We start from the raw sequence: 14,951 nt of genomic DNA on the forward strand, positions 1-14,951 counted from the left end.
ACGTTATAATATCTATCTAAGAAAGAGGAATTGGCGATCAGTAGTCTTGCTAATGACGTTTCCATTGTGATCAAACCAGCGGATAAAGGGGGTGGGATTCTGGTTCAAGACAGGACTGAGTATGAAGCTGAGGTTTTGCGACAATTAAGTGAGTCTTCATTCTACTTACCCCTGCCTGGGGATCCGACAGAATCACTTATGAAAGAAATTAAGTCGTTAGTTCAGCAAGCAGTAGATTGTAAAATGATTACAAATAGGTAGGCTAAATTTCTGGTAGCCTCCTCCCCCATCACGCCGGTTTTCTATACTCTTCTTAAAATCCACAAAACACTCATTAGGCCACCAGTTCGCCCTATAGTATCCGGGATTGGCTCCTTATTGGAGCCCCTCTCGAAATTTTTGGACGTTTTCATAAAACCTTTTGTATCCCAGATTAGGTCCTTTGTCCGAGATTCCTCTCACTTTATTTCTATTTTAGCTGATTTGGTGGTACCGTCTGAGACATTTTTCTTTGTTACCTTAGATGTGATCTCACTTTATTCGAATATCCCTCAGGATGCTGCTCTTAGAGTTATTGAGGATGTTTTGAACTCACGTCCCGCTCCCTATCCTGTGTCTACTGCTTTTTTGTTTCGGCTATCAGAACTGGCTCTCACAAAGAACTTTTTTCGGTTTGACAAGACATTTTACCAACAAGTCAAAGGAACAGCCATGGGGGCCACGATGGCCCCCAGTTTGGCGTGCTTATGTATGGCTCACTTTGAAGCGACCTTTATCCCTCTGAGTGGTATCGTTTTATACATTTATGGTTGCGGTTTATTGACGATATATTTATCATTTGGTTGGGTACCGATTTACAGTTCTACATGTTTATTGACTGGCTAAACACATTGAATTGTCATCTTCAATTCAACTTTTGTATTGATTCGTTGCAAATTTCCTTTTTAGATATTTTGATATCTGCTGAGGGGAGTAGTTTTGTGACAACATTATTTCGCAAAGAAACGGATCGTAATACCCTGTTATCGTACCATAGTTGTCATCCTAAAGTTTTACGTGATAATATTCCAACTGGCCAGTTCTTGAGACTCCGCCATTTATGTTCCTCACGTTCGGATTTCCTAGTTCAATCTTGGGAGATGACTGCTCGGTTTGTGGCAAGGGGATATCCGATGAAAGTGATTAAGAGGGCTTTTAAACGAGCCTTGTATACTAATCGCGATTGGCTTTTTCTTCCCCCATCTCTGTCAGACGAGGACTGTAACAATTGTATCCTTCCGTTTTCAATTTTGAGCAAACCGGTTGCAGATATTGTTCAGAGACATTGGCGGTCTCTATCTTTGTCAAATCTGTTTCAGGGTTCTCTGCGGTTTACGTTTCGGAGGGGAAGAAACTTTCGCGATAGACTAGTTCACACTGTGTTTCCTAGGGAGTTGGCATTGCCACGTTTGGGAGGGACACATAGACCCTGCGGGCACTGCACGATGTGCAGTCATACTGATATGATTTCGCCCTTTGAACATCCTTTCACTAAACGTGTTTTCCAACTGCGCTCTGACTCAGATTGTATCACCCAAGGTGTTGTATATGTAGTGAGATGTCCCTGTCCCCTCTTGTATGTGGGTTAAACTATCAGGATGGTAAAGACACGCATGATTGAGCACTGTTCGAATATCCAAAATCAGCGAGAGGATGAACCCTTGGTTGACCATTGGTCTCACACAGGGCATTCCATCTTGGATCTCCTCTTCTTTGTGGTGGAGGTGGTCACATGCCCCCCCCCCCCCCCCCCCGGGGAGGTGACTTCACTGAACACCTGGGTCGAAGGGAACAGAGATGGATACATACTCTTGATACTGTACGTCCAAAAGGTCTGAACAGAGCGATTGAGTGGTATCTGTTTGTATGATTGGTTGAACAGATTCTGTCTCTGTAGTGATTGGTTCGTGTGAGTCTCGCGATGGATCCCCATTTCGCGTCTTTTTTCCTCTTTAAATGCCTGTCGCCTATGAGAGCGTCCGCGCTCTTTGGTGGAATTTGTAATGACATTATAAGAGGTATGTGTCTTCACTGTTGTCTAAAATGTGGTAGCTTTTCTTATTGTTCCACTATTTATATGTATTTCTTTCAGATTGCATTGATGTCTACGGTCCCTCCCGCAGCCACGGCGAAACACAGGACCGTGTCGGGGGACTTTTATAAGATGCCTGCAGTTTGAAAGTGGAGTTGCTGGTTTAATTTTGTGGAATAAATATATTCTTTTCCAAATTCTTGGTGGAACTCAGACGTTTCCTTGCTCTATTGTAGTTCCTAGATTTCAATTACCTCAATATTGACTGGGTAAATGTAACATCAGGACTTGCTAGAGACATAAAGTTCCTGGATGTAATAAATGACTGCTTCATGGAGCAATTGGTTCAGGAACCAACAAGAGAGGGAGCTATTTTAGATTTAATTCTTAGTAGAATGCAGGATTTGGTGAGAGAGGTAACGGTGGTGGGGGCCACTTGGCATCAGTGATCATAACATGATCACATTTAAACCAAAAACTGGAAGGGGGGCAATAAGTAAATCTGCAGCTCTAACACTAAACTTTCAAAAGGGAAACTTTGATAAAATGAGGAAAATAGTTAGAAAAAAACTGAAAGGTGCAGCTGCAAAGGTTAAAAGTGTTCAACAGGCATGGACATTGTTTAAAAATACAATCCTAGAGGCGCAGTCGATATGTATTCCACACATTAGGAAAGGTGAAAGGAAGGCAAAACGATTACCAGCATGGTTAAAAGGTGAGGTGAAAGAGACTGTTTTAGCCAAAAAAACATCCTTCAAAAATTGGAAGAAGGATCCATCTGAAGAAAATAGGATAAAACATAAGCATTTTCAAGTTAAGTATAAAACACTGATAAGACAGGTGAAAAGAGAATTTGAATTGAAGTTGGCCATAGAGGCAAAAACTCATATTAAAAACTTTTTAAAATATATCCGAAGCAAGAAACCTGTGAGGGAGTCGGTTGGACCATTAGATGACAGAGGAGTTAAAGGGGCTCTTAGGGAAGATAAGGCCATTGCAGAAAGACTAAATGAATTCTTTGCTTCCGTGTTTACTGATGAGGATGTTGGGGAGATACCTGTTCCGGAGATGGTTTTCAGGGGTGATGAGTCAGACGAACTGAACAAAATCACTGTGAACCTGGAAGATGTAGTAGGCCAGATTGACAAACTAAAGAGTAGCAAATCACCTGGACCAGATGGTATGCATCCTAGGGTACTGAAGGAACTTAAAAATGAAATTTCTTATCTATTAGTTAAACTTTGTAACCTATCATTAAAATCATCCATTGTACCTGAAGACTGGAGGGTGGCCAATGTAACCCCAATATTTAAAAAAGGCTCCAGGGGCGATCTGGGTAACTATAGACCAGTGAGCCTGACTTCAATGCCGGGAAAAATAGTGGAAACTATTCTCAAGATCAAAATCGTAGATACTATAGAAAGACATGGTTTAATGAAACACACTCAACATGGATTTACTCAAGTGAAGTCTTGCCTAACAAATCTGCTTCATTTTTTTGTAGGGGTTAATAAACATGTGGATAAAGGTGAACCGGTAGATGTAGTGTATTTGGATTTTCAGAATACATTTGACAAAGTCCCTCATGAGAGGCTTCTAAGAAAACTAAAAAGTCATGGAATAGGAGGCGATGTCCTTTTGTGGATTACAAACTGGTTAAAAGACAGGAAACAGAGAGTAGGATTAAATGGTCAATTTTTTCAGTGGAAAAGGGTAAACAGTGGAGTACCTCAGAGATCTGTACTTGGACCGGTGCTTTTCAATATATATATAAATGATCTGGAAAGGAATACGACGAGTGAGGTTATCAAATTTGCAGATGATACAAAATTATTCAGAGTGGTTAAATCACAAGCGGATTGTGATACATTACAGGAAGAACTTGCAAGACTGGAAGATTGGGCATCCAAATGGCAGACGAAATTTAATGTGGACAAGTGCAAGGTGTTGCATATAGGGAAAAATAAGCCTTGCTGTAGTTACACGATATTAGGTTCCATATTAGGAGCTACCACCCAGGAAAAAGATCTAGGCATCATATTGGATAATACTTTAAAATTGTCGGCTCAGTGTGCTGCAGCAGTCAAGAAAGCAAACAGAATGTTAGGAATTATTAGGAAGGGAATGGTTAATAAAATGGAAAATGTCAAAATGCCTCTATATCGCTCCATGGTGAGACCGCACCTGGAATACTGTGTACAATTATGATTGCCACATCTCAAAAAAGATATAGTTGCAATTGGAGAAGAGACGGCTGATGGGGGATATGATAGTGGTTTTTAAGATCATGAGAGGTCTTGAACGAGTAGATGTGAATCGGTTATTTAATCTTTCAAATATTAGTAGGACTAGGGGGCATTCCATGAAGTTAGCAAGTAGCACATTTAAGACTAATCAGAGAAAATTCTTTTTTACTCAACGTACAATAAAGCTCTGGAATTTGTTGCCAGAGGATGTGGTTAGTGCAGTTAGTGTAGCTGGGTTCCAAAAAGTTTTGGATAAGTCCTTGGAGGAGAATTCCATTAATGGCTATTAATCAAGTTTACTTAGGGAATAGCCACTGCTATTAATTGCATCAGTAGCATAGGATCTTCTTAGTGTTTGGTAATTGCTAGGTTCTTGTGGCCTGGTTTGGCCTCTGTGGAAACAGGATGCTGGGCTTGATGGACCCTTGGTCTGACCCAGCATGGCACTTTTCTTATGTTCTAATATTGAATTAATCAAAAAGATGATGTGAGGAGAGCATTAAATCAAGTGTTTCCACCTTTTATTCATAAGTGCTTGCAAGAAGGTTTCAATGCTGTTTATGTCGGAGCCTTCCTCCCCTTTGAACAGTTCTGGTTAAAATGTCGGCTAAATACAGAAATTGATCGGGAACTGTCACTGCGCTCGGCATGTATGGCTCTACACATTCTGCTTCGCGGGTTCTTTTTTTTTTTTTTTTTTTTATTTTGTTTTTATTGAGAAACCAACAGATACAATACATGTAGGCCTTAAACCATGGCATAAGCATCACAATCAACTCTGCAGTCGTTAAATACAACATATAACATGTCCCCTATCAAGGGGGCTCTATAAATAGGCCTTCCAGCCACGTCCTAAAGGGTCCCATGCCATCTATAACTATAAACTTTCAACTATGAAGAAATCATGTGAATGCCCACAAAATGGAACAATGAAGCTATCTTACTGGAGTCCCAACCTTTTCCCCCCCCCCCCCCCCCCCCCCCCCCCCAAGCATGTGTGATAGTCAAAATGGACCCACCTCGTAAAGTGTGCATTCATTTATCTCATTTCCAGTAAACAGTACCACATCCATATGCTAAACTGCCTAACTTCTATATCTCCCCCCCTCCCCATTCCCCTTCAGATAAATACTCATCCATGTATTCCAGTCACAGTCCCGAAAAAAAAGAAAAACCTTCCAGTCCCATCCCATAAGACCAAGAAGAACACTCCAGTCTCCCGTCCCACATGACTACATACATTCATTAAGAATCCGACTTCTAGCAACATGTGGAAGAGACTGAATGTATGGTTCCCAAACACTAAGAAAGCGCTTACGTTGTACAGGGGATTGTCGAACGGACATCTGTTCCATCTGCATCATTGTATATAAGACATTCCTCCATGCCCAAAATGAAGGAGAGTCCGCACTTCTCCAAGTCATGAGGATCACTCGTTTCCCAACCACACTAGCTTTGTGCAGAAATAACCGGATGCCAGGATCCCGCATTCGCAACGGAGGTATGCACCCAAATAAAATCCACAAGGGCGCAATTGGGATAGAGATATGTAAAATAGTGGCTAGATAATGAGCAATCTGGGTCCAAAAAACCTGGACCACAGGGCAGGCCCAAAAAGCATGAGCCAAAGTAGCTCTCTCCTGTCGACACCGCAAACAGGAACCCGATACTGCAATATGTTGCCTTTTTGCCATCTGTGGCGAAATATATGCCCTTCCCAAAAATTTGTACTGCAATTCTCTATAATACACATTATACGAGATCCTGGCAATCCGACCATAACAGGTACGCAAAATGGAGGCGGTGACCACAAACTCCCCATCCGCGTTCCATCTGTCCGCCAATATGGAGAACATCTCCACCCCCTTCAGTCGTCGTAATTGTTGATAGTAATTTGATAAGGTAGGTGCTTTATTTCTAGAGAGAGCCAACAAGGTCTCCAGTTTCTGAAAAGTCGAGATTAGTTTAAATGCCATAGGGATGGTATTAATATAATGTTTAACTTGGAGATAAGGGAATACCGTAATCACTCCCCTTCCATAACTCTCCTGCATTTCAGAAAAGGACATCACGTCTCCCTGTTCTGTCAACAAATGCCCCAAATAGTTTATTCCCACCTTTTTCCATGCCCGAAACTGTGGAGAGGTGATCCCTGGTAAGAAGTCAGTGTTCCCATGAACTGGCAATAAATATGCACTGACTCTCGGAATTTGCAGAGCTTTAGTCAATGTGACCCAGGCCTGCCGTATCGGCATTACCACCCTAGACTGAACCAGCACGGGGGGGATTTGTGTTGATTCTGCTTGGAGCGCATAACTAACATGGACCGGGTGGAGAAGGGCACTTTCCGCCGTAAAACTAGTATGTGACGAGATGCCAAGTAACCAATCCCGGATAATACGCATGTTACATGCCACAGCGTACAACGCCAGATTCGGCACTCCCAGTCCTCCCATCCCCCACCTTTGCTGCAACCAAAGCAAAGGGATTCTCGCCTTACCTCCCCTCCACAAAAATTTCCGCACACAACTATCTATTAAGGACGCATCTCCCCGTCGCAAATGAAGCGGAAGAGTCTGAAATAAATATAACCACTTGGGCAGAATAACCATTTTAAATATGTTGACCCTGCCACACAGAGACAAGGGAAGATTTCGCCACATAGCAAGTGTATCTTGTGTATATTGAATTAGACTCGGCACATTAGCTTTGTACACCAGAGAAGGGTCAACCGGTACTCGCACCCCCAAATAGCGAAAGGAGTCCGTAGCCCATTTCAATGGGAAAGAGCCTCTCCATCGCTCCTTCAGCGCGTCTGGAAAGGCCAGTGCAGAAGATTTATGTTCGTTCATGCGGAACCCCGAAAAGACTCCAAAGGAGCCCATCACCGTGAGCAGAGAGGTTAAGGACCGAACTGGTTCTGTTAAAAATACCAGAAGGTCATCTGCAAAGGCTGCACATTTAAAGATTTCTCTATCGAATCGCACTCCCCGAATACCAGGTGCCCTCTGTATGGTAAGCAACAGCGGTTCCAATTGCAACAGAAAAAGAAGCGGAGATAGGGGACATCCTTGGCGAGTGCCCCTCCTGATAGAGAACATTTCTGACCTATCACCATTAGCCAAGATAGACGCCTGTGGATCCTCATACAATAATTGCACTGCCTCATAAAACAAGCCCTCAAAGCCCATGTGCCTCAAAATATAAAACAGATAACTCCACTCCACCCGGTCAAAGGCCTTTTCGGCATCAAAGCTAATAGCCAAATAGGGAGTATCCTGAAAACGACATATTTCCATTGCCACTAAAATTCGTCGAAGATTGGAGAGGGCGTATCTCCTTCGAACAAATCCCACTTGATGGGATCCCACAAGAGAGGGCAAAACCACCGCGAGGCGATCTGCCAAAATTTTTGCTAACAATTTTTGGTCACAATTCAGCAACGATATAGGACGATATGCATCTGGCTGTAGTGGGTCCCTTCCCGGTTTCGGAATGAGAGTGATATGGGCTGCATTCATCTGAGGAGGAAAACTGCCCTGCCGAATTAAAGAGGAAAAAAGCGAGGTTAGAGGTCCCGTCACCCTATCAAGCAATCCCTTATAAAATTCAGCCGAGAGACCATCCGGTCCCGGGGTCTTCAAGCGTTTGGAATTATAAATAGCCCTCCGGACCTCCTCCTCTGAAATTGGCTTATTTAAAGCCATTTTTTGTTCCTCTGTGAGGGTAGGAATCGGGAGAGACTCACAAAACTGTCTGCACGCCTCCTCCGACCAACCCTCCGTCCTGTATAGTTGCTGATAAAAATTTCGAAATAGGCGCAATATAGTGCGGGTGTTTGTTTCCACGCATCCCGTTTCGTTCTTCAGTCCCGTCACGAACCGAGGCGCTCTCGCAGATCTAATCAAATGAGTCATTAATTTACCCGCCTTATTACTCTGGTGATACAACCTATGTTGGTAATATAAAATACTTTTTTTTGCTCTCTGGTGTAGTATTGAATTCAGCGTATTTTGCACCGATAGGTAGTTATCTTTATTTTGTCTCGTGTGTGACTGGACCAGGCACACCCGGGCCTTGCGTAATTGCTCAGTCAACAGTAAGACCTGCTTATTCAAACTCTTCCGCCGATGTGCCACATATGCGATAATATCTCCTCGGAGAACCGCTTTAGCGGTATACCAATATAATATTGGCTGGTCAACATGTGCCTGGTTGAAGGATTCATAGTCCACCCACCTTTTTGTTAAATATTCCTTAAAATGCTTATCTTCAGCCAGGTAGTAGGGATATCTCCACAGTCGAGCTCCTTGTTCAGGACGCCCTGTCTGTACATCTAGCCAAACCGGGGCATGATCTGAGATAATAATATCCTCAATACCTGCCGCTTGTATCGTAGGAAACATATGGGAGCTGATGAGAAAAAAATCTATACGGGAATAGGTATCATGCGCCCGGGACAGGTGAGTAAAAGTTTTTTCCCCGGGATGCAGGGTACGCCACGGATCCACCAAATGCAGGGTTTTCTCTAATTGAGCCGGACCCCTTCCCATTCCATACTCTTTGCGCCTGGTCCGGGAGGCGTCTAAGAGAGCGTCCTGAATCGTATTAAAGTCTCCTCCCATAATAATATTATCTGAAATATATGGAAGGAGGTGTTGATACACCTCCTGAAAAAATTTTTGGCTATAAGTATTCGGGGCATACAAGTTACATAATATTAAAGGTTTAGTGTATAATTCCCCAATCAATATAAGAAACCGGCCCTCTGGATCCTTAATCTCTTTCTTAATTTGATATGGCAAAAGTTTATTAACCAAAATCGCTACCCCCGCTGATCGGGTAGTGGCCGAGGCGTAGTATACCCCCCCCCACCCAACCTCCAACCAGTTTAGTGTGTTCTATATCCGTAAGATGTGTCTCTTGTAAAAATCCAATGTCAGTCCCTTTACGCTTTAACGTCTGTAGGATCTTGTGTCTCTTAATCGGGGTATGAATACCGCATACATTCCATGAGATTATACGAGTTAGTGTGCTAGGCATAGCACAGTGAGAAAAAAAAAACAACTTAATGTTGCTAATTTTGCATTCCACACGAAAGCCTTCCCAGCTAAGGCCCCCGTGCCTATCTTCCCCCGCATGTGTACCATACCATACTGGAACGTTCCCAGAAAAATACAAGGAATACAGTGAATCGAACGGCTTAAGAAGCCATCAGGCAACTCATATTCAAGCCCCCCCCCTCTCCGCCCTCCCCTCCCCACCGACTCCCCACCCCTCCCCCGCGACCCCCCCCACTCCCGCATCCATCCCCCAGACCCCAATTGGGTCTGCACCTATCATGAGAACGCAAGCCCGGAGTTTCCCCACCCGGGTCTGCATTTGGGGGCAGGCCTCAGACCAGATGACCACCCCCCCCCCTCCCGCTCCTCCTTTCCCCCACCACGCTTGTATGTAAGCTATCAAGTATGTGCATAACCTTCTTTGTTTTTTTTTTTTTTTTTGTTTTTTTTTTCCTCTTTCTGTGCCCCCGTTCCTGAAACTACTAGCAGTCCGCTGCACCTCAATTGAGTCATTGGAAGTAACTATGCAATAACCCTCCCTGTCCAGAGAGTCCTACAACCTTTAAGTATTCTGACTCAGGCCATTTAGTCCGGCATCATTGCCTTGTCCAGCATTGATGAAACTCTGGAAGCTGTTTTCCTCCTTGGACGTTCTACACGCTGCCAGTGCGAGGACGCAGCCCCCCGAATCTTTGTGGCTGGTTCTTCTGAAGTAGACGGAAGAGGTTCCAGGTGTGCCTGATGAAAGGCCGCCGTAGCTTCCTTCATGGTTTTCAACCGATATGTCGTCCCATCTTTTTGAAAAGACAGCGAAAAGGGAAAATTCCACCTGTATCTTATGTCTGCCGCACGTAGAGCTGCTGTAACACTTTTCAATTCATATCTCTTTTTTAACGTACTGGCTGCCAAGTCCTGGTAAACCGATACTGTAGCATTTCTCCAAGTCCACTGCTTCTTCTTACGGGCCAGCGCCAGAATATTTTCCTTTTGCAGGTAGCTATTGAAATTTATTATAATATCTCTCGGCTTGTTATCTCTGCGGACTCCCAGGGCCCTGTGCGCTCTTTCTATGGTAAGCGTTTCTCGTGCAGGATCTCTATCCGTGGACGCCTCTCTCTCTTCCCCCTGGTCAAGAAGAAAGGTGCAAAACGCTTTTGCAGTCTCCATGTTATCTCTAAAGTCTGCCAGTTCGGGTATCCCTCGCAGTCGGAGGTTCATTCTCCTCGAGCGGTTTTCCATGTCCTCCAGCTTATCCTGCAGGACAATCAGCTCAGTATGGGTTTCGGTTGTTTTCTGGGTTAGGGTCTGTAGCACTGCCGCATGGCTTTCCACCTGAACATCTAAATCATCGACCCTGTGTCCCAGCGCCAGAAAGTCCTCTCTCAATTCAGAAAAGGAGTGTAGCAATTCCTCTTTGTTCTGTTTCATGTCCGCCCGGAGTTCAATAAACCAATCTCTCATCGTGTCCTTTGTCGGCAAGTCCGAAAGGGAGGATGCCCCCTCCCGAGATGCTTGTGGGGATAGTAGCGGCGCCTCAGAATCAGAGTCTCCCCCTCCACTCCCCTCAGGTCCTTCATTTATATCCATCCCTGAGTGCCGCATCTCCGCCGCAACTTTGGTAAATGAAAATTTTTGTAGATCACTTTTTTTCCTGGCAGCCATCAGCTTAATGCAAGGTAGACCCTTTCAGTAGTACTAGCTTGTGAAGTGTCTGTTCCGGTCCACGAGAAATGGGAGTACAATCCCAGCCCAGGCCCTCCACAGGTGAGAGTGTCCACTCCTGTCCTTTTCAATACAATCGTGAATCCCCCTGCTGCACTCAGCCCCGCTCTTTGTTTTTTTTTTTTTTTTTTTTTGTTTTTTTATAGAATCCGGCAATAAATTGTTAAGTGTGGGCTACCACAATTCAAATGTGCTTTTCAGGGATAAGGCTAAAACAGGGTCACAAACCTCCTCCCTTGGATTCCTGCAGCCCCACCGCTCGTGCCGCCGGGTCCTCTGGTATCAACTCACTGTAGAAGGACTGTATAGGCCTCTCCTTAAGAAACCCTGAGAGGCAGGCCTCAGCGCGATGCCCCTTACTGAAATAAGTCGATATCAGACTGGCAAAATATAGCCCTCCAAGGAGCCCACCGTTGCTGCATCTGCCAAGAAAACAATGTACCGGGCTGTCTGTGTCTTCCCCCGACTCCTCATCCAGTCATGCTGGCCGGACTGGGCTCCTAAGATCTGGTTATTGTTGATTTCCTCTGTGCCTCCCGCATGTCTTACAATTCAATGCCGTGTTCGCACCAGTCTCACTTATGCAGGCCTGGATCTCAACTGGCCGTCTCTACAGGCCATGATTGTACTCCCGCAGTGATTTGAAAAAGGCTGATTTGGTCTCCAGGCTCTCGCGCCCCTCCTCCGTTGCTCATGCAGTTCGGGCCCGCCGGGTCTGTGTATGCCCGTTATTTAGATTTTAAAGTAGGCACCGGCAATCACAGGCAGCCGCTCCGATACGCGAACGACGTGCAGGCCGGGGTGATCGCAAGCTCGCCTCGTTGCCACGTGTCGCTCCTGCGCGCCACCGAGATTGTAATCTCTAATGATATCGCTTAGTCGAGGGGTGCCTCACCACGTCCCCGGTCATTGTCGGCCCGGTGCTTCAAACAGTTTAGATTATGCTTGCTCCGCATAAAATGAGGCGATCTGGCAGGCCCTGCAGCACCCCGGCAGAAGCGTCACAGCACCGAGCAGCCCCAAAATGGCGAACGGGTGGATCGCAGCCCAGCCACACCGGCGCGTGTGGCGCTCCCAGCTCTCAAATATCTACCTTTCTGGACGAGCATTCGGAATGTAGGTGGTCAGCGGCACTCAGGCTTCCCGATGGGGGTATTAATATCGCAGGTTGCACATTTTTCAAAAGCGTTCTTTAGCCTACAAGGAGGAGCGGGACGGGAGCCCCTTGCTCACACAGCCATCCAGTCACGCGGCCGACAGCGCCCCCCCCGCGGGTTCTTTTTATTGACACTTGCATTTAATTTTTTTTCTGTTTTTCCAATATGGGTCTCTTCTTTGTAGCTCACTCTTCCCTGGATAAACCTCCGCAAGGCACCCTTCACTCAACACCTGTGTTTTCTCCTGATAGGTATTACTCGCCCATGTACCACCTCAATATATACTATGCGGTTATTACTTGTTATCTCTGTTCTGACTTCTGTTTTACCTGTTCTACCCTGCTTGTTTGTTCTTAGAATATACGGACATGATTATTGGCTCATGTACTAAGAACCCTCTGGCATTACTGTCAGGTACTCCTTTATGATCTGTTTTGATTAAGGCAGTTTCCCTCCCCCCTTCCCTTCCTGGCATTCATTTCCCCTACACTGCCATATTTCTTTATTTTGCTTTTCTAGTGTTCCCTTGCTGAGTCTTCAAGGATTGCTTTTTTCCATTGTTTTCACCCTTTCCATCAGCATTTTTGTAACTCCATGTTTTGAAATTATATTAATGTACTGCTTGGTTATTGTTTCCCGGCCTTTTTACCCCTCCCCCCCTTTCTTGAATTGAATCTAATGACTCTGTACGCTTTATTGATATTATATGCTGGGATCAACATTCTCCTCTCTCCTCCTCTTTCCTTGCTCCTTCCTCCCACTTTCCTTTCCTCCCCTCCCCCCCTTTTCCTTCCCCCCTTCCCAACCCTCCCCTCCTTCCCTCCCTGATATGTATATGTTTATTTATTTCTCATGACATTTTTTATGTATTTCTCACATTTAAATGTTTTATATATGTGTCCTTAACATGTTTTATACATTATCATTTTCTATATTTTACGCAAATGTAAGCAGCAGTGCCTGCTGTTTGGTATCTTCCTTTTTTTTTGTTTGTTGTGGATGCTTGGTTACATTTCTATTATGCAGCCCGTGTTGCGAAACACGATCTGTGAAAAAGGGGTACTGAAACCTTCTTCCAAGCACTTATGAATAAAAGGTGGAAACACTTGATTTAATGCTCTCTCCTTGCTTAATCTTTTTTGTTTAATTCAATATTAGGATCCATTAACTCTTAGCGCTGTACCATCCCTAGTTGTTGTTTTTCACCGATAGTCTATACCGCTCATCGTCTCCACTTCCTATTGGCTTGTACCTTCTGTGTCAGTAGGCTGCCCAGCTGTAGGGAAATCTCTTGGAGGATCATTCTCAGAGCTACTTATGTACCCAGAGTGGAGAATGTGTTGGCGGAGAGACTGAGTTGGTCCTTGCAACCACATGAATTGTCCCGGACCAGAATGTAGCGAACCAGATCTTCCACCGCTGAGGAGGTGCCGTGGTTGATCTCTTCCTATCCCCCTGTAACAGGAAGGTTCCACTCTTTTGTTTCAGACAGAAGACACATGGTAAACTTGCCTTAGATGCTTTTGGCCTTACATTGGGTCAGGGGTCATCTATATGCGTATCCTCTGGTTCTGCTAGTAGTGAAGACTTTGTTGAAGATCGATGAGGATAGGGGACCATAAGACTCATAGTCCCCTTTTGGCTGAAACAGGTCTGATTCCCGCTTCTGTGGAAGATATCTATCAGGGAACTGATCAGGCTGGGGTTTTCCCCAGATCTCAGCACTCAAGGCAGGTTTGTGCTATTCTAATCTCTGGTCTTTATTGCTCACTGCTTGGATGCTGAGAGGTTTATTTTGCAATCCCTTGAATTATCTGAGAATGAATCTTGAGTTCTTTTAGCTTCTAGAAAGGATTCAGAGGTGCTTTTTTCTCTGGAAATCACCATCCTAATATTTTATCTTTTTGTATGGGTTGTTCATTAAAAGTGATGGTCTAGTGCTGTGGAGAGTTCATGCACATGTATGCACTCTATGTTGGCTCCATTGAGAGAATCTTCTGCGAGAAAAGAGGGTGAGAGTCACTGGGTAGGAGGCAGGCAGCAGATGCTGGCTAGAAATGCTACCAGGGATTAAAGTACATATGAGGCGGGAAGCAGGGACTGAGTTGGGAAAAATTTAGATTAGCAGTAGCAACTAAGGAAGGCTGTGAATGTTGTGTCTGTTTTATGGAATAACAGCAGTGGTTTGTGGTAGACTGCAATGTTGCTGATTTCAGGTCTTAGAAATTAAATGTATCCAGTAGAAAAAAATGTTCTTTTTGTCTTCTCTTCTGTAATTTACAATATTACATGCAGTACCTTTGAAATAGATATTGGTAGACAGATCAGGTTACTGTATAATATCATTATAAATATTTAAAATATTCAAAACTATATTGTTTATAAATAAGCATAATTTAAGTTTTAAAAAATTAATCCTAAATATTGTAATCTTCTTACTTTGCAGGTGATGCAGCTTGCTGGTATTGAGGGGCAGCAGGTGGTTTTGCTACTTGAAGACTATCAGTTTGTCCATGCCACATTCCTAGAGATGATTAACAGTCTTTTATCTTCAGGTCAGTTTAACAAACTCAATCAAAAATACATGTGTACTATGATTGTTACTCCGTTGGTTTCTGAAAATGTCAAATTGTGGAATTTTTCATACTTATGTTAAAATACATTGATTTAATTTAAACAGAGTGAAGTTGAT

General features: G+C 44.1%; 1 protein-coding gene across 1 annotated transcript in view; it reads left to right on the forward strand.

Moving 5' to 3' along the window:
- DYNC2H1 (dynein cytoplasmic 2 heavy chain 1) overlaps positions 1 to 14,951 on the forward strand; it is a 1,848,033-nt gene that overhangs the window by 790,459 nt on the left and 1,042,623 nt on the right. The window contains exon 50 of the mRNA XM_029602426.1: positions 14,706 to 14,814. Coding sequence (XP_029458286.1) covers positions 14,706 to 14,814 — 109 coding nt within the window. The remainder of the gene's footprint in view (positions 1 to 14,705; positions 14,815 to 14,951) is intronic.

The sequence above is a fragment of the Rhinatrema bivittatum genome, chromosome 5, assembly GCF_901001135.1.
Source record: "Rhinatrema bivittatum chromosome 5, aRhiBiv1.1, whole genome shotgun sequence".
Classification (NCBI taxonomy): domain Eukaryota; kingdom Metazoa; phylum Chordata; class Amphibia; order Gymnophiona; family Rhinatrematidae; genus Rhinatrema; species Rhinatrema bivittatum.